The sequence below is a fragment of the Myotis yumanensis genome, unplaced genomic scaffold (genome assembly GCF_028538775.1).
Source record: "Myotis yumanensis isolate MYYU_CA2020_CCGP unplaced genomic scaffold, mMyoYum1.0.hap1 SCAF_9, whole genome shotgun sequence".
Taxonomy (NCBI): Eukaryota; Metazoa; Chordata; class Mammalia; order Chiroptera; family Vespertilionidae; genus Myotis; species Myotis yumanensis.
Genome location: NW_027223760.1, coordinates 40,248,564 through 40,276,097, shown reverse-complemented (window position 1 = coordinate 40,276,097; position 27,534 = coordinate 40,248,564). Strand labels below are relative to the sequence as shown.

The 27,534-nt window shown below is 35.4% G+C and overlaps 1 protein-coding gene across 3 annotated transcripts in view; it reads left to right on the top strand.

The window, feature by feature from the left end:
* Positions 1 to 27,534, top strand: part of PCLO (piccolo presynaptic cytomatrix protein) — a 280,850-nt gene that overhangs the window by 174,363 nt on the left and 78,953 nt on the right. For 2 of the 3 annotated variants that reach the window (XM_070424153.1, XM_070424152.1), the window contains exon 10: positions 6,772 to 6,897. In XM_070424153.1, the coding sequence (XP_070280254.1) occupies positions 6,772 to 6,897 (126 nt within the window). Of the gene's footprint in view, positions 1 to 6,771; positions 6,898 to 15,724; positions 15,814 to 27,534 lie in introns of all 3 variants that reach the window. The other variant, XM_070424154.1, reaches the window with a different exon arrangement.

Genomic DNA, 27,534 nt, shown 5'->3' with positions numbered 1-27,534 from the left:
ACTTATTTATTATCTCTCAATTTTCTTGGGTCAAGAATCCAGGCATGGCTTAACTGGGACCCTGGTCAGGCTCTCACAGGGCTGCAATCTGTGTGTTGGCTGGGCTGTTCCTGTTCTGAAGCTTGGGAATCTTTTTCCAAGCTCACTTGGTTATTGGCAGAATTCAGTTCTCCCAAGCTGTGGGACTACATTCCCTGTCTTCTTGCTGGCTCTCAGTCAGTAGCCACTCTCAGATCTAGTCACCCTTCAACTCCTTGTCACGTGGCCCTCTCTCAGACCCTCTCGCACATTGCAGATTACTTTTTTCAAGCCCAACAGAGATTCTCATTGTAGTCTCTGTAATATCTACTAATATATATATATATATATATAGAGAGAGAGAGAGAGAGAGAGAGAGAGAGAGCTAATACGCAAAGTGTCCCTTCAGGAGTGTGACTGGGAGACCAGGAGTTTGATAGCTTGCTATGACATGTGCTGACCATGGGGGGGGGGGGGGCGCTGTGGAATGAAGGAAGGCCCCAGCCAGCAGCCAGGGAAGGGAGGCCCCAGCCAGCAGCCGGAAGGCCCTGATTGGCCCTGATCACCAGCCAGGCCTAGGGACCCTACCTGTGCACGAATTTCGTGCTCCGGGCCTCTAGTATCATTATAATCATGGTCGTGACCATCACATCACCTTTGTCAGATCTTACTGGTAGAAACAAGATCTGCACCAAAAGTGAGGGTGTTATACAGGAAGGGAGGGTGTTATACAGGACAGTGTATGCCTGCCACAATCCTCTATTATGTCCAGAAGTACAAAAGAAACACTTATTACTCAATTTTGAATTAGAATAGTATTAGTCCTTCTTATATAAGTAAAACTGACATTTCTTTTGGAAAGCACATTATAGCGTTAGAGGAATATAAGTTTAAGTTATTTAATTTCCAATGACATTATAGGATTACTTAAGTGTCTCCCCTAATACAACAATTTTCTTTAACACATAGTAAATGCCTAGTGCCAGCCTGTCATTAATGAGCTCAATAGCTAAACAAGTAACTATGAAACCCATATCTATAAATTGACCCTATCTTCTAATTTATAACATCCACTTTTATATCAAAGAACCATTTTGTTTTAGACCCTCCATATGATTAAATGGAATAATTGTTTTTATTAGATATAGTTGACAGGTAACGTTATATTAGTTTCAGGTGCACAACATAATGATTTGATATTTGTACATATTGGAAAATGATCACCACAAAAGTCAAATTAACACCCATCGCCATATACAGGTACAAATTTTTTTGTGTAATGAAAACTTTTAAGATCTACACTCATAGAAACATGATAAACAATATAGTATTATTAATATAGTCATTATGCTGTAATGACTTGGCTCTCTATTCTGTTACATTTGTATGCCAATTTCCATCCTCACAATTTATTAATTTTGTAGCTAGAAGTTTGCATTTTTTTAACCCATCACCCATTTCCTGCAACCCCCACCTTTACCCTTCCACCTCTGGTAATCACAGATCTGTTCTCTGTATCCATGAGTATGGTATTTGTTGTTTTTTGTCGGTTTGGTGTTTTCTTTGGGGGTGGGGGTTCTAGTTTTTTTTATTAGAGTCCTCATATAGTGAGAAGAGACAGTATTGTCTTTCTCTGACTGACTTCTTTCACTTAGCAAAATGCTTTCAAAGTTTATTCATGTTGTCAAAAATGGCAAGAGTGCCCTGTGGTTTTTGGGTTTTTTATGACTGAATAATATTCCACTGGGTACATAGACCACAATTGTTTTCTCTATTCATCTGTCAATGGGCAGTTAGGTTGCTTCTGTATCTTGGCTATTGTAAATAGTTACAGTGAACATGGGGATGAATATATATTTTGAATTAGTATTTTAATTTTCTTCAGATATACCCAGGTATGAGATTGCTGGGTCACATGGTAATTCTATTTGTAATTTTTTTGAGGGAATTCCATGATATTTTCCATAATAGCGTACAAATTTACATTTCCATCAATAGTGTACAAGGGTTCCCTTTTCTCCTCATTCTCACACATATTTATTGCTTGTCTTTTGTAATAGCCATTCTAACAGTTTTGGAGTGACATCTTAAAGTGGTTTGATTTGCATTTCCTTGGTGATTAGTGATGCTGAGTACTTTTTCCTGTACCTAATGGCCTTTTATATATATTCTTCAGAAAAATGTCTATTAGATTCTCTGCTACTTAGTTGTATGAGTTTTTTTTAATATATTTTAGATATGAAGTCCTTATTACATATTTTATTTGATAATATTTTATCCCATTCAATTGATTGTCTTTTCATTTTGTTGATGGTTTCCTTTGCTGTACAGAAATTTTTTATTTGGATATAGTTCCACTTGTTTATTTTTGCTTTTGCTGCCTTTGCTATCAAATACAAAATATCATTGCTGAGACGGATATCAATGAGCTTATTATTTATGTTTTCTTCTTGGAGTTTTTAAATTTTTTAAATCAAATTTGAGTTCATTTTTGTGTGTGTTATAAGATAAAGGTTCAGTTTCTTTCTTTTGCATGTGACTTTCCAGTTTTCCCAATTCCATTTATTGAAGAAACTGTCCTTTCCCCATATAATATTCTCATATTCTTTGTTGTAAATTAATTGATCATATATGCATGGTTTATTTCTTGGCTCTCTATTCTGTTACATTTGTTTGCCAATTTCCATAGCTTTTATTGTTATAGTTTTGTAATATTGCTTGAAATCAGGGAACATGATGCCACTAGGGAATATATTTTATTTTTAATTGCCTTTTATAGAAGTATCATGCAAACCCCTCAAATTTGGTTTTTATGCTTGTAATTTTGTCATTGCCTTATATAAGCTCAAATAAAGGGGAACAGTCCTTATGTTATTGCATGACTAAAATTTGCATGAAGGGTGTCAGTCCTGGGAAATTTTCTTGGTGGGAATTATTTCTGAAGTGTTTTAAGAAGAGTAAGGTCTGTGAACTTTTAGTATAATTTCTTTACCAGTGTATGCATCATCTGCCATTTAAAAGATGTTTAAAAATCTGGAATACTAGTGTCTTTTGATATATCTTTGTGACTTGTCTTTTTATTTCCCATGCCAATGGCCATTTCAAACCTATGGCAAGCCAACTTGGACCCATCTCATCCAGTATGGTCTTTGAACACCATGTAACATTTTCATCTTAACATTGTTCACATTACATTAGAAAAGATAAGTATGAACTTTCACTCATGGAAATGAGATAAAATATCCTCAAATCTTTCATATACATAAAGGATACATATTTAAACTAGGAAAAATGATACTACAGAGTAATTGGATGGATTAGAAAAAGCTCATAGGAATTGCCGAGTTTGTAATTTGATGCTCAGGCTTAGAGTTCGATTCAAATTGGCATGGATCTGGTATTGCCATTTTGATGTTGCTGGAAACAGTCAAGTGTGGATTGTCTTTAAGGCAATTCATGTGCTTAATTGTGTTTGTAGGAATCTTTTTCTTACAATGAGCAAAAATTAGTAAAGATAAAGGACAAATAGTGAAATATTTAGTTCTGAATGTTCAAGTATTAATGAATTAAGAAGAATTTGGCAAGATACAAAGATGTTACAGTGATTTTTTAATATATTTAGTTTATTTTCCTAAACATTTACCTGGATAATTTATAACATAGAAATTAGTAGGTGAAAGAGTATAAAAATAAACATTCACAGCCTTACTCAAGAGTATAATTAACATATAAACTATAAAAATAGATTTAATTGGACTATCTTTCAGAAACTTTTGCATTAGTCTTAGTACTTTACTAACATTAATATTTATAATTCTAATTTTTTCTAATTATAATCTTCCTTCTTCTTTAGGCCAATTAATGACATGACTACATTTATGCAATATATCTTCATTTTGTGATAACTTTTTTATGAATGATAAACTACTATTAATTTAAAGACTATTTATCACTGATAAAAAAATATTGCTTTCCTGGATGCTTAGATGTGGAATATGATAGTGTTAAAATGAAAAGTATTTTAATTTTGTCCAAACTTAATGCTTTTACTTATAACATCATAATATTTTCATGTATTATTTTAGTGATGAAAATAACTATTTGTAATATTTTAAAATATTACAGCTTTTAATATAACAGGTTAATAGATAAATATTAATGTAGATTTAAACTGCAACTTTAAATGCAAATTTAAAGATTGTTGTATGCTCATGTTTATTTTATGCACAGTTTATTTTACTTTACTTTTTATTTCAGTTCTTTTGCGGTATAATGTACTTATAATATTATAAGTTAATTAAAATGTACATCATGATTATTTGACTTATGTATACATTGTGAAAAAGTACCCTCTATCTAGTTAATTATCACATTCACTAACTCATATTTTATCTTCTTTGTGTGTTAGAATATTAGTTTTGGTCTCTAAGCAAATTTCAAGTATACAATACAGAAATATATGTACCCCTATCCTATATTCATTGCAGCATTTTTATGGTTGCTAAGACGTGGAACTACTAATACACACACACACACACACACACACACACACACACACACACACACACACTAGAGGCCTGGTGCATGAAATTTGAGCATGGGTAGGGTCTCTAGGCCTGGCCAGCAATCAGGGCCGATCATGGCCTTCCAGCTGCCAGCGAGGGCCTCCCTTCATTCCATGCTGCCCCCTGGTGGTCAGTGCATGTCATAGCAAGCCATCAAACTCCTGGTATCCCAGTTGAACTCCCAAGGGGACACTTTGCATATTAGCCTTTTATATATATAGACTAGAAGCTCGTTGCAGGAAGATTCCTGCAAGAATAGGGATTCGCTCCCGTCTCTGACACTACTACCCCGCCCTTCTCTGCCGCTGCTACCCCACCCATCTATGTCGCTGCTACCCTGCCCATCTCTGTCGCTTCTCTCCCTCCTGTCTCTGCCGCTTCTCTCCCGCCCATCTCCGCTACCTCAGCTCCATTACTAGGCTTCCTTCTACGGTGTATTCAGTCTTCACTCCCAGCCGGTATATGCAAATTAGCCACCATCTTTGTTGGTTAATTTGCATATTGTGCTGATTAGCCCATGGAAAACATAGCAAAGGTACGATCAATTACCATGTTTTTCTATTATTAGATTAGATAATGGAATACTACTCAGCCATAAGAAAAAATGAAATATTGCCATTTATGACAACATAAATGGTTTTTGAAAATATTGTACTAAGCGAAATAAGTCAAACAGAAGAAGTAAAGAACCATAGGATTTCACTCATATGTGGGATATATAACTGAAAGAAACAAATGAACTAACAAGAAAAGCAAACAAACAAAAACTCATAGACACAGATAACAGTATGGTGGCTACCAGAGGGAAGTGGGTTGGGGAGTAGTAAAGGTGATCAAATATACAATGATGGAAGGTTTGGCTTTGAGTGATGGGCACATAATGCAATATACAGATGATGTATTATAGAATTGTATACTTGAAATCTATGTAATTTTATTAACCAAAGTCAGTTACTCTAATAAATTTAATTAAGAAAAGATTCTCTCTTTATCTGTAACCTTTAGCATTTTAATTATGATGTGTCTTAATGTAGAGCTTTTGGGTTTATGTTTATTTCTTTCTCCAGGTTAGAGACGTTTCAGTCATTATTTCTTCAAATAGGTTTGCAATTCCTTACCGTCTTTTTTCTCCTTCTGATACTCCTTTGATGCCAATTTTGTTGTACTTTAAATTGTCCCAGAGGTCTCTTAAACTATCCTAATTTAATTTTTTTTTCTTTTTGCTGTTCTGATTGTCTTGTCTTCCAAATCACTGATTTGATCTTCTGTTTCATTTAATTTACTATCGATTACTTCTAATGTGATATTGATTTTAATAATTGTATTCTTTATTTCTGACTGGCTCCTTTTTTTGTTTTTTACCACCATTTTTATGTTTTATGTTACATTGTTAAACTTCTTACTGAGTTATTCTACTCTTTCCCTAAATTCATTGAGCATCCTTAGAACCAGTGTTTTGAACTCTGCTTCTGGTAGTTTGCTGGTCTTCATTTTGCTTAGTTTTTTTTTCTGGAGTGTTGTTCTTTTCTTCACTTTAGACAGGTTTCTTTGTCTCCTCATTTTTGGCTGACTCCCTATGTATGTTTCTATGTATGTGTTTGTTTCTAGGTAGGTCTGCTATGTCTCGGTAGAGTTGCCTTATGTAGTAGGTATCCTGTGGAGGCCAGTGGTTCAATCTCCCTAGTCACCAGAGCCAAGTAAATAATAATGCATATGTTATGATCATGTTTGCACTTTGTCAATTATAATCATCTGTACATTTAGATTATGTCATCTCAATTTATGATAGTCTTTACTATCTTTTTGTAAGCAAAATTCTCCTTAGTTTTATAAGTAAATTGTATGCTCTGGAGTTTCTTACATTGGGAACATATTCATATAAATTTTTAACAAAATAGCTGGTTAATAGGGACAAAGTCTTAGTATGTTACTGAAGATAGCTGAACTTAAAAAGTATTTGTTAATATCAGGTTAATTATTATAGCTCCTACTAAGATCTCAGAAAGTTCTATTTTATATAAACTACTATGGAAATCAGAAAAATGTCCTTTTGTTATTGGTGTTCAGTTCCAGTATCCATGTTCTAGTTAACTTCTGGGCAGCAAAGCCCACTTTGCACCTTATAATTTGTGATAATTGTTGTCTCTTCTTAAATTATTAATAATAATTTTTTGCTTCTTCAATACAGGTAATGGATTAGGAATTAAGATTGTGGGTGGTAAAGAAATCCCTGGACACAGCGGAGAAATTGGAGCCTATATTGCCAAGATTCTTCCTGGGGGAAGTGCAGAACAGACAGGGAGACTTATGGAAGGTAAGAATAAGGATGTTAAATGAAACATATGAACTCATTAAAAATGAAGCAATTTAATATGTAAATTTTCTATTTTTTTACTGTCTAGGGAAGCCTTTTCTTACGGTTAATTGTAAAATTCTTATGTAGTAATATAGAAGATATGTCCATAACAATATTCATTTTATGTTCAATTGCATTGTCCTTTTTGCAAGTGGTTTGCTATGGGAATATGTTTCTTAAGAAACAGTAATTAGTCAAGATTTTTTTACTGACCAGCACAATAGTATAAATAAAAGGTTCTTTGGTTGTTGAGATTAATGTTTCATAAATTACAAGAAAAATAATATTGAAATCAGGGCCATAAAAACATAAGACGATTCAGTACATGTTAAAGTCATGTCAGCAAATTGTGGATGACCCAAGTGCAAAATCGATCTGTTGCCTGTTTCTGTAAACATTGTTTTATTGGAGCTCAGCCAAAATCATTAATTTACTTATTGATCATGGGTGTTTTCCCACTACAATAGCAGATCTGTATTCACAACAGAGATAGTAGGTCTACAAAGCCTAAATCATATACTCTTTGATCCTTTATGTAAAAAATTTGCCAACTCCTGTGCTAGGTACTGTCTACTTTAGGTAACATTCACCTTGTTATGTCATAATCATTTTAAAATAATGAACTTTACAGATGTACCAAATGTCCCATAAAGTTTATATTTGATCAGTTTCTTTCACTAATATATTACAGCTTGATTTTCAAAATGCATAATGGTAATTTTCACTTGTTAATTAGATGATGCAGTCATTTGCTTTTTCCAAACCATAGCACAGATAATAGTTTGGAAGTTTTCAGTGATATTGTTTATAATGAACATTTTTTATCATAATGTAGCCTCAACCTATCCTTTTATTTTTGCTCTAAATTAAATACTTATTTGAGAAAGTGTGTTTTTGTCATTTTAGAGTTTAATAAAATGTTGCTTGTTACTGTTTAAATTTTTAATTATGTTAAAATTATTTACTGTAATGTCTTTAGTGGAATGTATTGGAACCCACCAAAAAGTTTCTGGATATTTTGATAGACTATTAGGATGAACACAAACTTGAGGAAATCTTTATTCACCACAGCATTCTGCTGGAAAGAGTCTGCACATCTCTTCCCAGCTTCACATTCAGTGTCATGACATTGATAGCTTCAATTGGCCCTAGTGAGAGTATCTATAGCACGGGAATAGGCAGATGCTATACATCAGGCCATTTTGTTTGTTTGCTTTTTTGTTGGTTGGTTGGTTAGTTGGTTGTTAGAATGCCAGTATACCAGGATATCACCAAATATGTAGCCATTCTAATAGTATTCATAAAACGAAGAAAGTTAGAAGTGTTAGCCAGATAGTTAAATGGACTAGTCCAGTGGTTGGTAAACTGCGGCTCGCGAGCCACATGCGGCTCTTTGGCCCCTTGAGTGTGGCTTTTCCACAAAATACCACGTGCGGGCGCGCACGTACAGTGTGATTGAAACTTCGTGGCCCATGCGCAGAAATCGGTATTTTGTGGAAGAGCCACATTCAAGGGGCCAAAGAGCCACATGTGGCTTGCGAGCCGCAGTTTGTCGACCACTGGGTATGAATCAAGATGAAATAATTATGAGCAAATCACTTGGTCTGTATGAATTGTCTCTGACTGTCATCCTGTCATACTCAATGCTACTCTTTTGGTGTTGCTAGTTAAGATACAGGAACTGAGACTCATGTTTAAGAATGGTAGTGTTATGATTGTTCTCATATAGCATACTCCAGAAGAAATGAATATGCTATTTTATTTTAAAATGGAATATGCAGCAATGACTGTGCATGATATAATTTGAAAGAGATACAAGAATGATTTCAAGGTAAAATTACCCTTCTTTATACTTACATACTGGAAATTGGCAAGTGCTACAAATTGAGATGATTTTAAACACAATTTCAACAAAGCATACTGTGATGAAGTAATGCACCTTGTATGTGGTAGCTTATGTGGCCATTTAGATTCATAGATTTAAATTAAAATGAGATACAATACAAACTTATTCAAGAGAAAATTGAAGTGCACCTTTGATTTTACAAACACAAGGACTGCCACTGATTAGAGTCCAGTTCTTGCATAACCCACATGCATAATTTTTTATTGATAATTTCTAGCTTTGCTTCATTCTTAGAGCATAGGTAGTTTTTCTGTTAGGGTTATGATATTATTTTTACTGTCAAAACTTAGAGTCTGACTTTGAAACATGAAATATTTTTGAGGAGTAACTTTGACATATAATAAATCATTTACTTTCTTCCATCCTTGTGTTCTATGCCACCAGGCTGCTAGAAGGCCGTCAGACCAAATGTCTATCCATAAGCATTCACTGTGTTTAGACCAGTATACTCTCTTGTTTTATATATGTATGTATGTTTGTGTGTATTATAAACTATTATGCGTGTAGTTATATATAGATATTTTTAATATATAGTTGTTAATATATATGTATATTATTTATGTTTTGTTCATAATTATGTGTTTCATTTATACATGATATCTTTAGAGTCCTCAGCCTCAAAACCCTAATATATTATTACAATAATTCAAAGTAGTAAATTGGTTGAGGCACAACTCTGCCTGATGTGAAGAATTTCTATAATAATACCAATTTTTTATCAATGGATTTTTAAAATTTTTTCAAATACTTTTCATGACTGTTGTTTTTTAAAATTTATTTATTGAAGGTAATAAAAATGGGTAAATTTCCATGAAGTTAATTCTTTTCTAAGAAAAAAATTATATATATGGATAGATAGATAGATGTTTGTGTTTTTGTGACTTAACTTCTCCATCTATATAATGAATACCAGGTAGACATAGGGGTTGATTTGATTTCTTCTGAGTATATCTTTCTGCTGTTATGAATGCAAAAGTATATAGACTGAGTCTTTATGATTCAATATTTTCTTCAAGCTGATTTAATACATGACTGACAATTAGGTGACTATAGAATTCATAGACTCTACATTTTTCTTCTCAAAACTATGAAGCTGTTGGTCAGAAACAGTTTGAGTCCATTGTTTTTTCTAAGTCTGGTCATTTCTCCTATAATAGGCTTTACAGACTCCTTATGTTCTGACATGTTAATACTCTTGCAGTACTAAATTGCGTAGACTGTTAATTTTTGGATGGCAAGAGTATTCTCCAATTTCTTCTAGCTTTTTATCCTCTGGATTTAAAGCATACTGACCAATGATGTAGGTTTTCTGATGTTCATAAGCCAAATGCTACTCTGAAAGTACTCTCCTTATGTAACTAACATTAAATGGATAAGAAAAAAAATCCCAAGTATACTTTCTGAGTCACTCCTCTGTTTATTTTTTGAAAGAAATTTTTATTCAACCTCTTTTTGAAAAATCTTTCTGAACAAGGCTGTCTGTCTTGTTAAATAATTTAGGAGAATTTTATGTTTCAGAATGCTGAGAATTAGCAATAATTATTACTCTACTCAATAAATTAGGCTACATTCAAGAAATTAGTTTTAAAACATTCCTAAAAATAAAACCAATCTTTCAAATAAAAAAAAAAAGCACATTCCAAATATTACTTTGTATGCCATCTCCTGAAATAAAAAAAAAAGACAGGTAAAGAGTGTTCCATTAATCAAAATTTCCTGAACCAATCTTTTAGTATTATAACAATCTGCAATGATTTTCTGAAGGAACTCAGGCAGTCTGGTCCTGGAGGGATCCTATCTTCCAATATCTTAAATTTTATTTTCCAGGAACATTTAGTAAACATTCTTAGTCAAATACTGAACAAAGAATGATCTTTTCCTACCTATCATTTTTCCTTTTAATGGATAGAATCAGTTTTCTTCTATTGAGAAAACGAAGACAAAAGATCTGGAGAATTAAACTACAAATCTAAGTTCTAAAGTGCCATTTCTTGCTTTTTGCTTTAAGATTAAAATTTTAACTATTTTAGACTAATAGTTCCCGGGCTGTGAAATGTTCAACATTGGGGATTTAAATGGTATCTGATACCTTTTCATTTTGGGCCTTTGATATTGTCACTTTGAACTAACTTGAGCATCTAAAAGCACACTCTTATGGACTTTGAACGTGTATTTACAGCTTGCCACTTCCATTTTAATTCCTTAGACAAAGCATTATAAACTTTATTTGTATTATAGTATCAAAACAAATTCAGCATATTCAACACTTTAGATAATGGCCTCAAAAAATTAGATGCTTCCTCTGTAATAAACTTACTTTTCTCTAGACTCTCTGGTGAAACTTACTGAATATCATTACAATTTTAGGAAGTTTTGAATTTATGACATGCTTTAAAAATCCCATGCTTATTAATTCATATTACCCTGTGGGTACTCCCATTTTTCTCAGATCAAAGTCCCAACCATCTCCAAATTTGGGAAGTCCATAATACAATTCTCATCTCATGACAAGCACAGACTTTACTTTTTATCTGACAAAGACCCGGCTCAGTTCTTCCTGGTGCTCCTTACCGCATTGTGCGTATATCTGTTGTACCCCTTAACCCTGAATTCTTTTGTTCTGCATATTCAATTTCCTTTCATAGTGCCTAATAAAACAAGATTTCAAGCAATATACATAGAAAGGAGTGATACAGAATTCCTTTTTGCTTACAAGAACTGGGTGCTTATTAAGATGTCATTCCTCATAGGGTCATGTGAAGCAAATAAAATGATACGCTTAGTCACACTCTAGTATTTGTAAAGAGCAATGCACACTTAAGACAGCATCGATATTTGATAATAACTTTTGATTATTTTTCAAAAAAGATGTACAAAATGGAAGCTGTTTCCTCTGGATACAGGTTCTTAAAACTTCTAGATTAACTGATCATTAATTTACATAAACTTTTTTTCTTTTTTTTTTTTTGCTTTGAATTTAAATTCAGATCTCGGGAATGGGGATAGGAAATTGGATTGTTACTGATAGAGAAAAACCCCTCCAAACTGGAAAATGCAGCACCACTGCCCTAACTGGTTTGGCTCAGTGGATAGAGCGTTGGGCTGCAGACTGAAGGGTCCCAGGTTCGATTCCGGTCAAGGGCAGGTACCTTGGCTGCGGGCACATCCCCAGTAGGGGGTGTGCAGGAGGCAGCTGATCGATGTTTCTCTCTCATCGATGTTTCTAACTCTCTATCCCTCTCCCTTGCTCTCTGTAAAAAATCAATAAAATATATATTTTTTTTAAAAAAGAAGAAAAATTGCAGCACCACTTCCCTGCGCAGTGCAAAGTGTAAGAAGGGTTTTTTTCTCTGGCAGTTCTCTAGCTCAGAATCTCCCCAGTCATTGTGTTTGCTGGGTGGTTGAGAGAGAGTGACAGGTACGAAACAGAAACTTTAAATTAGAAATTAAAATCTCATTGTCCCTATGGACACAGACAGTGGGATAGTGAGGGCCTGGGGCTGGAGGTGTGGATGGGCTGGAGGGGGTTGATGAGGGGAAAAGGGGACATATGTAATACTTTCAACAATAAAGATAAATACATAATAAATACATAAATAGAATCTCAATTTTAACTCAAGGTAGTGTTATCGGAGAATTGTGCGGATTGCCTTTCTTTGTTGCTAGTGGGAGTGGGGTTTTGGGGGCACCACTGGAATAAGAATTTCCGGAGACCCCCACAGGATATGAGATGTGGTAGAAAGCTTTATTTGTGTGGAATTACATCCATCTATTTCTGGTTCATTTGCACTTAAATGGTGAGTGTATTTTGCTCTCAGTCTTGTAGTTTTTACTGAAACAACTCAGAGGTTGATTTCTTCATTACATGGTAACCCAAAAAGTTAGCATTTGATGTGTACTAATTCATTAAAAGTGGATGTGATTTTCTTTAGTCTGAGCCCCCTCTCAGTCAGGAAAAATGCCTTATAAGATTCACACAGCTTAATCACACTCTTCATCTCCTTTAGTGAGGCTGAGGGAGCTTCTTGGAATTTGTGGTTTGATGTATGAAATTTAACACTTAATTAACTGCTGACTTGTACATTATATATGTCAAGTGTACAAAAAAAATGGAGAGAATAATATGGCAAACAGCTATGTACCCAGCTTACTATATTGTCTTAATACTTTGCTGTATTTTTCATATTTTTAGAAAAAATAAGGACCTATAAATCAAATCTGAAGTCTCCTGTAATCACCTCACATTTCCCAAACCTCTCTTTATGCTCCAGAATAAACCACTAGACTTAACTCATTTACTTTTCTTTACAGTTTTATGCATGTATTAATAAACTAAATAAGCATTCATTTTGTTTGTTCATAAAATTTTGTTTATTCATTTTGTTTATTTATGAAATTTTATACAAATATCTTGTCACTTTTAGTTATATAACATTTATGAGATTTATTCAAGTGGTATAGGTAGCTCTAGTTCATTTATTTTAGCTAAGGGGCAGAATTCTATTATTGCATTTCTCAGCTACAATTTAATTTAAACATTTTCTGGTTTCTTTGGTTATATATGAGGATTTTTTTTCTTTATGCTACTCAAACAATACTATAATTAATTTTTAAAGTAGTCTCCTTGTGCACATATTCAGGAGTTTCTTGTATAATACAAGTTACATTTCTGAGTTATAATGACTATCTTATTAGTGATGTAGGAAATGGTGTGTGGTTTCTTCAATAATTGTTGGTGTTTCCAAATTGCTCCCCAAAATGGTATATTATGTATTTTTATACCCATCAGTAGTAAATTAGTGTTCTTGTTTCTCTATGTCTCTGTTCCTCTTTCTCTACATTTGCTTTTTTTAAGATAATGTGCCATGGTATGCTATTGTCGCTTCACTCGCCTTCCCTTCAGAAATGTTGAGTATGATACTATTTTATTACTCTTGTTACCTCTTGTGTTTTCTCAGCTATGATTTGCTGTTTCTTTTGCCTATTTTTTATAAATGGATTTTTACAAATGATTGTTTATGTATTTTAAATTGAATTTAGGGAATCTTTATATAGTGAACATAATCCTTTGTCAAGTATGTAAGCTGTAAATACCTTCTTCCAGTATGTGGCTTGTAGATTTAGTTTCTGGTTTTGTATTGTTTTACAGAAGTTGAAAGTTTATGTAGTCAAATTTTTAATTTTGTTTCCATTAAAGTTTATAAATATTCTATATCATTTAAGAAGTTCTTCTTGTCCTAAAGTCTTTAAAAAACTCATGAGTTCTTTGTTCTAGCCTGCTGGTCTGTTTGTCTATCCTTATATAATGTCACACTGTTTTAATTCTATCTTTATATTAAGTTTTGACAGATAGTAGGTGGCTTTACCATAATACTGTTTTAAAAATTCTCTTCAGACAATTATTGACCTTTGATCTTACATGTGCATTCCAGAATCAGCTTGTCAATTTTCATGAAAATCTCTGTTGAAGTTTGATAATGATTATATTGAAGATATAGATTATTTTGGAAAATAAAGGTTTTATATTGAGTCGTGTCTATTTGAGTTTTCAGTGAATTAATAATGCTGGACCTTTGTTCAACCTAAAGATGTAATCATTACATTCTGAATCAATACAGTAAAGTTAGAACATTAAAAAAAAAACACATAGCAATTGTTAAATTTAATAATTTATTATCCTTTACAACTTATAACATTATGTCTCTAGAAAAGGCAAAGTAGAAAATATAAATAAAATGAAATTTTGTTTAGGAAATATAATGGGCCAAATCTAATCATTTATGTGTATTTCTTTGACTAACTTTTATTTCATCACTGGATTTCTTGAATTTATTCTAAAAATTGTGTTTTCCTGGTATTGTGTATCATGATATCATAATTGTGAAATATTATATGGGCATGATACTTTTTTTTAATTTAGAAGGCATTGGGGGCCAGGTGGAGCCTCTTTCTTGAAGAGACACACCAGCTTCTTGCCTGGTCTGCTATTTATTTACTTGAATACACATTTGCCCTTTAGCAATGCATACAGGCACATCAATGGTAAGCAGGGTCAGGCCTGGTAGTACTTGGATGGGACATGATACTTTTAAAATTCAAAATTTTATAACAATATATCTATAAGAACTAAACATCTTTTAGCCAATGAACCAAAAATAATTATTTGTTTATATTGATAGGTTGTCCAACTGCAAGTTACTTTAATAAAGTACTGTAAAGATAACATATTTATATTATTGGTAGTATTGGTAAATAAATCAAATTTGTTTGGAAAATTTTTGGAAAGCTGTTTGGTGCTAAGATAGGAATGTAGTGTTGGGATCTGAATGTAGTTTCAAGAACCTTCTTAATGAATCAGTGGGAACATAGGAGAGCAAAGAGTTAAAACCGGTGATATCCAATGATTGCTTGTGGATTTAGCCAGACTTATATGGGAAGTTAGGTTCTCACAGGCCATTAGGGATATAAAGAAATGAGTTCATCTTTGTTTGTCCATATGCTGTTCTGTGAGGAAATGTGCCTGTGTTAGAAATTTTAACTCATGGATATGTTTAAATCTGTTGTTTCAGTGTAGGTGATATTGGTACAGCTAGCTAGCTCTTATTAAAGATGAACTTGACATGGTTTCAGGCAAGAAATCGTGGTTGGATTTATGGTTGAGAATCCGTGTTGGAGTGAAGGTGAGGTTAGCTGTCTTTAAAGTGGTAGTTTTGACTTTAGAACTTGGCCTCTGGAACTCCCTGTCATGAAGAAGTCTACAGTAGAAGAGCTAATTCCAGTAGTATTGCTAGAAGACACACTCCTTTGTAACTTAAGGGAGAATGTTCCTAGGCAAAAAAGTCTCTATTTCTGCTTATGCTTTTTTGGCATATGTTACAGATGGCATGGCAGTGATCAAGGTTGGCGATCAAGAAACACACCACACAGATGAGTGAGCTTCCTTGCTCTTGTTCCAGGGGGATAACCAGGTACGGATTGGTAATTAGCATGAGATTTCTCACAATTCCCGCAAGTTGGTGTGTTAGGTACACATGACACAAGATCATACTTTATGTTAATACAAAGGTTTTCTAATAAATATTTAGGTAACTGTCTTCTGGGAAGAAAATATAAAATTTGGGTACCTGGACTGGTAGGTTGTAATATATTATTTTTGGGATGCAGTGATCATACTTACTTTGTCAGGATATTAATGATTAGCTATATTGCCAAGACAAAGATTTATTTTGAAATTTATCAGACGAAAAGTATGTTTGAGTTATAATATTTCTGATAAGAACATAAAGAAAACTAAATAATTGACCTGATTTACACATTTTTAGTATGTGTAATACTCCAAACTTTTTTTTATTGTTTTTATCAACAAGGGTGACATACCTTGACATATTTATGTATGTTCTGGTGATATTGCTTTTGTACTTAAATTTCTGGATTTTTCTAATCAATGAGCCATCGAGCAAGCTGCATTTTGTTTGTGGGTGAACTTGGAATGGCTATTTTTGAAGCAAGGATGCTGAACACTCTAATATCCATACTAAATCTCTAACTGCCAATGCTATGGCATCTCTGATATATAGAGAAGAATGTTTTAAAAGTCTGGTATTTCAATATCAAGATTTAAATTCAGCTCTGGCACTTACTGTCTGGATAACTTGTTTAACTTTTGGTATCTTGGTGTTCTCCTTAGGAAATTGGGATAATAGTAGTCGTTGCAAAATTGTTATCAGAATTAGAAATAATGTTTCAGAAACATGTAATGTAGTGTTTACCATGGTGTTGCATGTACTAGTAAGTGGTGAAAAGACTGTGCTTACCTTCACTTTGGAGGTCTTTGATGGTGAGAAGAACATTTGCTATTCTAAGCTTGAGTTCTGTGTCCCCCATATCTGTACATGCTTGGTCACTGGCCATGGTCATGTCTGCATTCTGAACTACAGGCGCATAGGTTATTTATAATGGAAACAACACTAAACTTGGAATGGGAAGACTCTGAATCAATGCCATTTTCATGACTTTGGGCAAGTTACTTATGTTTCTGAGACTCCTTTTGTGCCATCTGTACAATTAAGAGGGTTCAACCTACCTGTCCGCAGGGTTAACAGTGAGTGTGAAAGATGCTGATGTATTGTGTGTATTTTGTTAACTATACAGCACTAACTTAGCTATAGGAGCTATTTTGTTGAGGATAGATATTTTCATAGATGACTATTAATCTTATAAATTTTAGGCTTTCTGTAAGGGAGTCTTGAAATACCAGAGGTATCTGCTATAATGGCATATTATTTAAAATATCAGACCTAAATAAGTAATAAATAGATGAAAATGCCTGAAGTGATTAAGCCATTTATCATATAACTATACGACCTCCTCACTGTAAAACTATAGTTTTGGCTAATCTTTTAAAATTGTTCTAGGGTCTCAGACCCTACCTCAGTGCTGCGTAGGCTCTTGCAGCCTCTCCCTACATTTTCTCCAAAGGACCACCTCACGGATTCCTTAGTAAGTGTCGGAGTCTCCACGGGGAGAAAGGTCCATTTCAGCCCTTGTAGGAGTCAGAGCCAGGGGGCAGCAGGGCAGGGGTTGGGGCGCTCCATGGATGCTTCCCTTTCACAAAATAAATTAATAAATGAATAAATGAATAAATAAATAAATATTTCTAATTTTTTTTTCTTAACAATATATTAATCAGTAAATCTCATGCTCTGATTAAAACCTATGAACATGCATACAATTGAATATCTGTTCATGTAATTTCCACGGTCTGTTAGTCACTGAAAATATATTAGTAAACAGAATCATGATATAGGTGTCAGATGTCTGGCTCCCAGTGTCTGGGCCAATCTTTCTCATCAGTTTGTTTTGTGTGTGACTTTTGAAAAATCACAGAAACTCATTGGGTCTTCAGTGTTAAATGTGAGTGATCCCCCACAAGACCCTTCCGTAATGCATACTTAGGAGCCACCTCACTGATGAAGAGTTGTGGGGAAGAGATTAAGCCTTGAGAAGAAACATATAGTCAAGGTTTAGAAAGGGGAACTGAGAGAATGGTATGTGAGGCACTATAAGCTGGGTGTCTTACATGATGGAAATTCAATCACTAGAGTTAAGAATCTGAGTTAATTATATGGGATTGAAAAAAAGAAGAAGGAAGATCAGAATGGATCAATTCTGACACTAATAAAACTTGAGTCTCAGGTCTTCTCCATCAATTGTCCTGGCCCCTTACAGGAAGCTTCTAAGCAATATGTGATGTTTGTGGTGCTAATCACAATTTTAACATTTGTAATTTTTTGTGTTTTCTTTTGTCTTTTTTAATGAATATTCACTTGTATCTAATATTACTAGTATGTCCACAATCTTAGATGATTTATTACAATTGCATCAGCTTTAGGCCTTACAAAATTTGAATTCATTCCTGTATTAGATGTCATTTCTTAGTGGAAAAAGACATTGAGGTACTTACAGCAGAACTACAAGAAACTGCTGATTTACAGTAACAATATACTGGAAAGGCAGATAGGAGTGATAGATTAATGTGGAGTAGAGGTAAGATTATTAGGAATACAGGAAATAATAAAGACTGTAAGTGAATCAAACATTTATTCAGTAGCCTGGTTGGCATGGCTCAGTGGTTAAACATCGACCTATGAACCAGGAGGTCATGGCTCAATTCCTGGTCAGGACATATGCCCAGGTTGCGGGCTCGATCCCCATTGTGGGGCATGCAGGATCAATGATTCTCTCTCATCATTGATGTTTCTATCTCTCTCTCCCTCTCCCTTCCACTCTATAATTGATAAAAAATGTATTTTGAAAAGCCACATTTATTCAGCAACTATTCAGAAAAACATTTATTCTGTACAAGTATATCCTAGAAATGATATCGAATAATAGGATTCTATCTTCTATTCAAGGTGCCTTCAGCCTGGAAATGCAGAGAATAGATTTTCTTTAAGCCATCTAGATATATAAAAGCCTAAGCAACCGTTATGACAGAATGACCAGAACGACTGGTCAACCAGTCAGTATGATGCGCACTGACCACCAGGGGGCAGACACTCAAGGCAGGAGCTGCCCCTTAGTGGTCAGTGCACTCCCACAGGGGGGAGTGCCACTCAGCCAGAAGCTAGGCTCACGGTTGGTGAGTGCAGATGCAGCAGTGGGAGCCTCTCTTGACTCTGTGGCAGCATTACTGAGCGGCAGCAGCAGGCCAGGATGAGCACGAGTGGTGAGGCACCCGGCCCTGGCTCTTCCCTGGCTGCCTGCCATTTGGCACACTGCTACATCCCCTCAAGGGGTCCCGGATTGTGAGAGGGTGCAGGCCGGGCAGAGGGATACCTCCCCCCAGTGCACAAATTTCATGCACCAGGCCTCTATTATAATAATTTTATAGTATCTTTGAGTCAAAAATAAACAAAATATAAAAACTTAACTTTATATTCACAGCAATGACCAAGTTGTATATTTTCAGTGATAACCTCTTGATTTATGATAAAAATAATTCCCCCTTCTTTGTCAAAATAAATATTTTATTTTCTTATATTATAGATAAGTATATTTGAATTTTATTTTTGTTCTTAAATTTTGGGAGATTTTATAACTTTTGGAAATATAATTCCTTTTTTTGTCTGATTTTACTAGTATACATGATTTAAAGTTACACCTCAATAATCAAGGCAAAGTTCTACATATTTTATCTGTCAGGTAATCTAATAAAATGGAATTTATATTGTCCTTATATATGTGCTCAATGGAAATGATGATGATTTTGCCATTAGTTCAGGTAGCACTGGCACTTATTAGGAAACAATTTTCCTAGTATAAAGTGATGATATTTTAGGTTAAAATGTATTTTTTTTGTAGTAGGATCCATTTAAATAACATTAAAAATGGATCAGTACAGAATGCATGAATATTTAAAAAGGTTAAGAACATAAAGGTAAAGGCCTTAATGATTCACTAGGGATACTTAAAGCAGAGTAGGCAGTAGTTAAGCATTTCTCATACACAGTTGTGTCATTTATCCTAGCTTCCAATGCCCATTCAATTAACTATGAATCTCTTTCTAATCATGAGAGTATTTTTGGATTATTCTGTTACTGTTAGTTGCTCATGGTATTCTTCAGATTTGATGGTATTAATCTGTTAATGTCATTTAATTAAAAAGTCAAAAGAAAAATTCATTCTGAGTTTTTTGTTTTGTTTTTTAAGCCTCACCCTAGGATGTTTTTCCATCGATTTTTAGAGAGGGGGAAAGACAGAGAAATATCAATGTGACAGAAACACATCGACTGGTTGCCTCCTGCAGGCCCCGGCCAGGGCCCAGGGCCATGGAGGAGCCTGCAACTGAAGCATGTGCTCTTGACCGGAATGGAACCTGGAACCCTTTGGTCTACAGGCCAATGCTGTATCCACTGAGCCAAACTGGCTAGGGCCATTCGGAGTAGTTTAAAAAAAATAGATTGGGAAATTAAACTAAGAAAAGTTTATAAATCTATGAACTGTAATCTACTTTGGATTAGATGATTACATACTATCATTAGAAAACTTAGTTATATTATTTTCTTGGGATCAATAAAATTTTACTGATCTACCCATACCCGTTCTCCTGTTTCATTCAGCACATTATGTTTTAGTCTGTATCAAATAACATATCTAATTCTAAACATCATAAATGATAGCCAAGGAGTGACTTTGACATCTATTCCAATCCCCTCAGAAATTTTTGGAGCGTAATACAAGATTATTTTAATGGTTATAGTGATTACAAACAGAATCCTACCATGATAATATTTCTCAAGTTCAACCACAAATATGGCTAATTATATTTCCACTAGAGGCCCAGTGCATGAAAATTCATGCACTGGAGGGGGTGTCCCTCAGGCCGGCCTGCTCACACTCCAGGAGCCCTCAGGGGCAGGAGCGACCCAGCCATCAGGGGAAGGCGATGCCTCCATCACACCTCTGCTGCTGCTACTGACAGCAGCGCAAGCCTCGGCCAGTCCTGGTTACCTGAGCCTTGGGCAGCCATTGGAGGCTTGCCTGCGCCTCGGGCATCAGCTGGGCACCTTACATCCGAGGCTTGCCTGCACCTAGGGCCAGCCCTGCGCGGCTGTGGGGCTGAGGGTGGGTCCCTAAAACTAACTCTCTACCTCCTATTCCTTTCATTCATCCTACATTCTTTTCTTTTGTTTCTTCATTTTAATTAATACTCTTAACATGAGCTCTACAAATCTTTACAGATTTTAAATGTGCAATGCCATGTTATCTACAGACACAAAGTTGTTTATCTAAAATTTATTTGTCTCGCAAAACTGAGATTTTGTATAAATTAATTAGAAACTATCTCCCCCTTCCACATCCCTGGCAACTACCATTCTATTCTTTGCTTCTGAGTTTGACTATTTTAGATACCTCATATGAATGGAATCGTGCAGTATCTGTCCTTCTGTGACTGGATTATTTCACTTAGCATGTCTTCGAGGTTCATTCATGTGAAGACTTAAAAGATTTCCTCCTTTTTAAAAGCTGAATGATATTCCATTGTATGCACAAACTACATTTGCTTTATCTATTCATCTGTCAATGGATATTCAGGTTATTTCCACAGTTTGGCTTTTTGTATAGCACTGCGATGAACATGGGAGTGAGACTATCTTCAAGTTCCTGATTTCAATTTTGGGGAGAGATAAATACCCAAAAATGGAATTGCTTGATCATATGGTATTTCTATTTTTAATTCTTAGGAAACCTCATACTATGTTCTATAGTGGCTGCACCATATTGCATTTAACAGAGTACAAGAGTTCCAATTTCTGCATCTCCTCACCAATTATTAAATTTTGTGTTTTTGACAATAGTCATCCTAATAGATGTGAAATGATAAATCATTGTGGTTTTGATTTGCATTTCCCTGATCATTTGTAATACTGAGCAACCCTTCCTACATTATTTTGTGTTCCAGTATGGCCCTGCTTAATTTCTCATCAACATGCATGTAGAAATGTGATACTGACTTTTTTTCTGGGAGTGGAGTAGAGAAAATAGATGAGAAAGCTAATCAGCTTTTATTTCATTCCTAATTATTGTTATTTACCCACCACAAAATGATTTATCCACAACAACTTTTTATTTATTCAATAATATCTTCAATTATTACAAGCCTGAGTCTTTAAATAATATTGTCATATAGATGGTGTATACAATTTATAAATTATCTTTATTGTAATTAAAATGACATTATAAATAATATATGTGTTCATTGTGCTATATTTTACATACTTGAACACTTTATATTCAGGTGGTCTGGCATGTATATTAATTAGTTGAATGAGTTTCCCTTTTAACTGATACTAGCTTTGGCCTTTGATACAGTTAGATGGAGTTCATATTTCTTGTAATACCATTAAGTAACTTTGTGAAGTTAAAAAAGTCATGTTACCTCATGTTTCATTTTTTCTAATATATTGTATAAAACACTAAAAGGAGAACATCTACAAGGATCTTGCCTGATTTATAACAAGTTTATAAAATAGTTGTGAAGTGCTTTTAAAACATTATATAATTTAATTTGTGTATGCTTTCTTTGAAGACCTTTTTATTATTATTTTTTTTTATTGTTAGACTTTTTTTTTTAATTAAATTTTTATTGTTCAGATTACATTTGTTCCTCTTTCCCCCCCCCCCCCATAACTCCCCTCCTTCCAGTTCCCCGCCCCACCCTCCGCCCTCACTCCCCACCCACTGTCCTCATCCATAGGTGCACGATTTTTATCCAGTCTCTTCCCGAATCTCCCATTCCCCTTTCCCCCCCAAGAATAGTCAGTCCATTCCCTTTCTATGTCCCTGATTCATTATAATCACCAGTTCATTCTGTACATCAGATTATTTATTCACTTGATTCTTAGATTCACTTGTTGATAGATGCATGTTTGTTGTTCACAATTTGTATCTTTACCTTTTTCTTCTTCCTCTTCTTAAACCTTTCAGTATTTCGTGTAATACTGGTTTAGTGGTGATGAACTCCTTTAGCTTTTCCTTATCTGTGAAGCTCTTTATCTGACCTTCAATTCTGAATGATAGCTTTGCTGGATAAAGTAATCTTGGTTGTAGGTTCTTGGTATTCAGCACTTTGAATATTTCTTGCCATTCCCTTCTGGCCTGCAAAGTTTCTGTTGAGAAATCAGCTGACAGTCGTATGGGTATTCCCTTGTAGGTAATTGAGTCTCTTTCTCTTGCTGCTTTTAAGATTCTCTCTTTGTCTTTTGCTCTTGGCATTTTAATGATGATGTGTCTTGGTGTGGTCCTCTTTGGATTCCTTTTGTTTGGGGTTCTCTGCGCTTCTTGGACCTGTAAGTCCATTTCTTTCACCAGGTGGGGGAAGTTTTCTGCCATTATTTCTTCAAATAGGTTTTCAATATCTTGCTGTCTCTCATCTTTTGGCACTCCTATAATTCTGATATTAGTGCGCTTGAAGCTGTCCCAGAGGCTCCTTACACTATCTTCACACTTTCGGATTCTTTTTTCATTTTGCTTTTCCAGTTGGGTGTTTTTTGCTTCTTCGAAATTCAAATCTTTGGTTTGATTCTTGTGCTCCTCTGGCCTGCTATTGGGTATAATATTCTTTATTTCAGTCCGTGTATGCTTACTTTCTAATTTCTTTATCGTAGCATCGAGGGTCTCATTAGTTTTCGTGAGGCTCTGCTCAAGTTTATTGCAAGCCCTCAAAATTGCGATTTTTAGCTCCATATCCTCCATTTCTGTCATGTTTTTTTGTCTCCGCATCTTTTATGCTTTCTTGGTGCACCCCCTTGTGGTCTTTGTGCGCAGTCTTGTTCTAGTTAAGCCTTAATTGTTGTAGTTAATACTAGAGGGATTTGACCACCAGGCCGACTGGCTGTGGGAATCAGCTGTGTGGAAAACTTCAGTCCTCTGGGGAGGTGCCAATCTAGCCTTTGCCTGAGGCGATCGATCGGCAAATGGCTCTACGCAGGGCTTGGGCGGGGCGGGATCAGCAGGGCGGGGGGGAGGGAGCAGCTATGGCTGCTCTCAGTCCGTCCCCAGGGGCTCTGCTTCTCTGTCCCAGCAATAGCTGCAAACCTCGGAGGGACCGTAGCCAGACAGTCCCGCTTCTCCCATTTGAGTCTGGGTCCCTAGAAACTCACCCGGATCTGTAGCCCAGGGTCTGAGACTCCCTCCTGATTGAAAACGACAACCGCGCCCTCAGCCACCAGCCCGCTTTGTGCGCGCACCACCGCACCACTGTACCTTTAAATTTTCCACACTGCGCCTCCTCTGAGCCTCGTAATGCTGTTGTTTTTCCTTCTAGTTGAAGAGTCTCTCCTCAGCCAGCCCTCCTGTGGTTCTGGTTGATGTCCGTTCCGTCTTTTAGTTGTATTTTTGAAGTGGTTGTTTGCGGCCGCAGTCTCTGGTGTTTACCTATGCCGCCATCTTCGATTCCTCGACCTTTTTATTATTGACCATTAATACTGCAAGATATGTGATAATTGATTTTCTTTACAATTATTTTTTATTATTGAAGCTAAATCTGTTTTAGATCTACAAGTGTAAAAGTCATTGATTCCAAATATTTTCAATGTACTCAGACTTAAAAAGGAAGTATGGATAAGCACAATTCTTAGTCTTTGATTTATCTTAAATAATTTTCTATTGAAAATGTGAGAATTTTTTATTTTCTTTTTTACTGAATTTATTGGATGACATTGGTTAATAATCATATAGGTCTTAAGTGTACATTTCTATGATACATAATCCGTATATTGCAGATGATTTGACCACCCAAAGTCAAATCATCTTCTGTCACCTTGTATTTGGCCCGCTTACCCTTTACTCCCCCCTCAACCCTCTTGCCTCTGGTAACCACCATATTGTTGTCTATGTCTATGAGTTTCAGTTTTATATCCCACATATGAGTGAAATCAATGGCTCTTAGCTTTTTCTGACTGACTTATTTTGCTTAGCATAATTATTCATGGTGGGCAAGACATAGAAACAGCCAAAGTGTCCTCTATAGAAGATTGGATAAAGAAGATGTAGTACATATATACTATAGAACACTACTCAGCCATAAGAAAAGATCAAATACTACCATTTGTGACAACATAGATGATCTTGAGAATTTTTAAATATGCAAATTTATTTCACCTGAGAATTATATATGTAAGCCATCTTTTGCTGATTTTAATGACTTGTTCTTTACAAAAAGTGTGAGTGAAAGAAGAAACATGGAAAATAAATTTCTCAAAATCACACCCTAAATTAATGACAGTCAATATAGAACTTAACTTCAACAGTTCTGAACTATTTAAAAATATACCCAAGCTCTATAACATTTCTCTAAAGAACTCTTTTTTTCTTTTTTGGTTAGTCCTAACCTCAGGATGTGTTTTTCCATTTATTTATTTTTTTTAGTGGGAGGGGGAGAGAAAAAGAGAGAGAAACATCAATGTGAGAGAGACATATTGCTTGGTTGCCTCCCACATGTGCCCCAACTGGGGCCAGGGATCAATCTGCAATCCAGGTATGAGCCTTTGACCGGGTTTCCAACCTGAGCCCCTTCAGTTCATAGGCCAACACTCTAACCACTGAGCACAGTGGCCAGAGTATTTCTCTAAGGAACTCTTTTCATTAGTCTGCCCAAGAATGAAAATGGAGTATATTATCATAGCATATACTTTTGCTTAACAATCTTTTTTATTTATTTTGGGCACATGTCTACTCAATATAAAATATACAGTAGCTTAAAGCAAAAAAGTAGAAAGCTACCCCAAATCTTCCACATATGTGTACTTAATAGTAATGAAATTTGGAAGAATATAAATTTATAACATTTACATTAAAAAGTCTAATGAGCCCAGCTGGTGTGGCTCAGAAGTTGATTATTGACCTATGAACCAAGAGGTTGTGATTCTATACTGGTCAGGGCACATGCCTAGGTTGCTGACTTGATCCCCAGTGGAGGGTGTGCAAGAGGCAGCCAATCAATGATTCTCTCTCATCATTAATGTTTCAAGCTTTCTCTCCCTTTCCCTTCTCTGAAATCAATAAAAGTACATTTTTATAAATGTCTAATGAGTTTAATTCTGTTATCAAATAGCTAAGGGTCTGTATAGAGTGAGAACTAGAGAATGAGGAGAATAGCAGGTACAGGGAACTTGCTTCAATGAAAGTAGCTCCTTTTTTGTACATTTTGAATACTGAGGCGCTGTTTTAAGTTTTGTTTGAACTATGGGTTCCAAAAGTAAAAATTATAGCAATAATAAATAACAACAATGACAAAAATGGCAATGTTATGAGATTCACTATTCAATAAGATAGTTTCCAACCTTAAGATTTTATACATGAGTTCTTTCAGAAAATAGCCTATCTAATAAAAGAGTAATATGCAAATTGACCATCACTTCAGTACACAAGATGGCTGCCCCCATTTTAGCCGCCACAAGATGTCCGGCACGGGAGGGCAGTTGAGGGGGACCAAGACTGCAGGGGAGGGCAGTTAGGGGTGACCAGGCCAGCAGGGGAGGGCAGTTAGGGGCAATCGGGCCAGCAGGGGAGCAGTTAGGCGTCGATCAGGCTGGCAGGGGAGTGGTTAGGGGGTGATCAGGCTGGCAGGCAAAAGCAGTTAGGGGCAATAAGGCTGGCAGGCAGACAAGCAGTTGGGAGCCAGCAGTCCTGGATTGTGAGAGGGATGTCCGACTGCCTGTTTAAACTGGCAGTCGGACATCCCTCGAGGGAACCCAGATTGGAGAGGGTTCAGGCTGGGCTGAGGGACACCCCCCACCATGCACGAATGTCATACACCGGGCATCTAGTATATGTCTTATCATATTATTTTTTTCTTTATCGAAGATTTCCTCCTTCTGTATGTTTCCCCCTGCATTCTTTCCTTTCTTCTACCCATCTTTCCTTGTTTCCTTTCTTTCATGTTAATGTATAATAGGTTAAAAATGTAAAATATAGAAAATGTAATTAAAAAAATAATAAAGCCCAACTGGTTTGGCTCAGCAGTTGAACACTGACCTTTGAACCAGGAGGTTACAGTTAGATTCCTGGTACGGGCACATACCCGGGTTGCAGGCTGGATCCCCAGTGTGGAGTTTGCAGGAGCAGCGGATCAATGATTCTCTTTCACCATTGATGTTTCTATCTCTCCCTCCCTCTCTTTTCCTCTCTGAAATCAATAAAAAATATAGTAAAAAATAAAATATAATAAAATCCATCCATGTACTAGTATATATTTCTCTTATATTAACACTACATAACTTGAAAATGAATGATTAATTAACGAAACAGATGTGGACAACATATTGGACTCCTGAAACTCATTTGCAAGATTTGCTCGCTATTTAGAAAGTCAGGGCAATGACCAGTTCAGCTGAAATTTTGCTGCTGCTGCTAGTTTATAAAGGGCTCTTGAGAGTGAATGTCCAAATTTAGTACATTAATCTATAGTCATGGTTAATAATATCAGTGGAGAAAAAGTATTAATTGTTTGTTTTTTGTTTTTACCCCAGCTGCATCAGATTCTCATTTTATAGCACATTGGTTCATGTAAGGTCTCCTCCTGTGTGTGTGTGTGTGTGTGTGTGTGTGTGGGTGTGTGTGTGTGGGTGTGTGTTGTTTTTTTGTTGCTTATTCAGTCATTTATTAACTCATTCCTTTTTTATCTC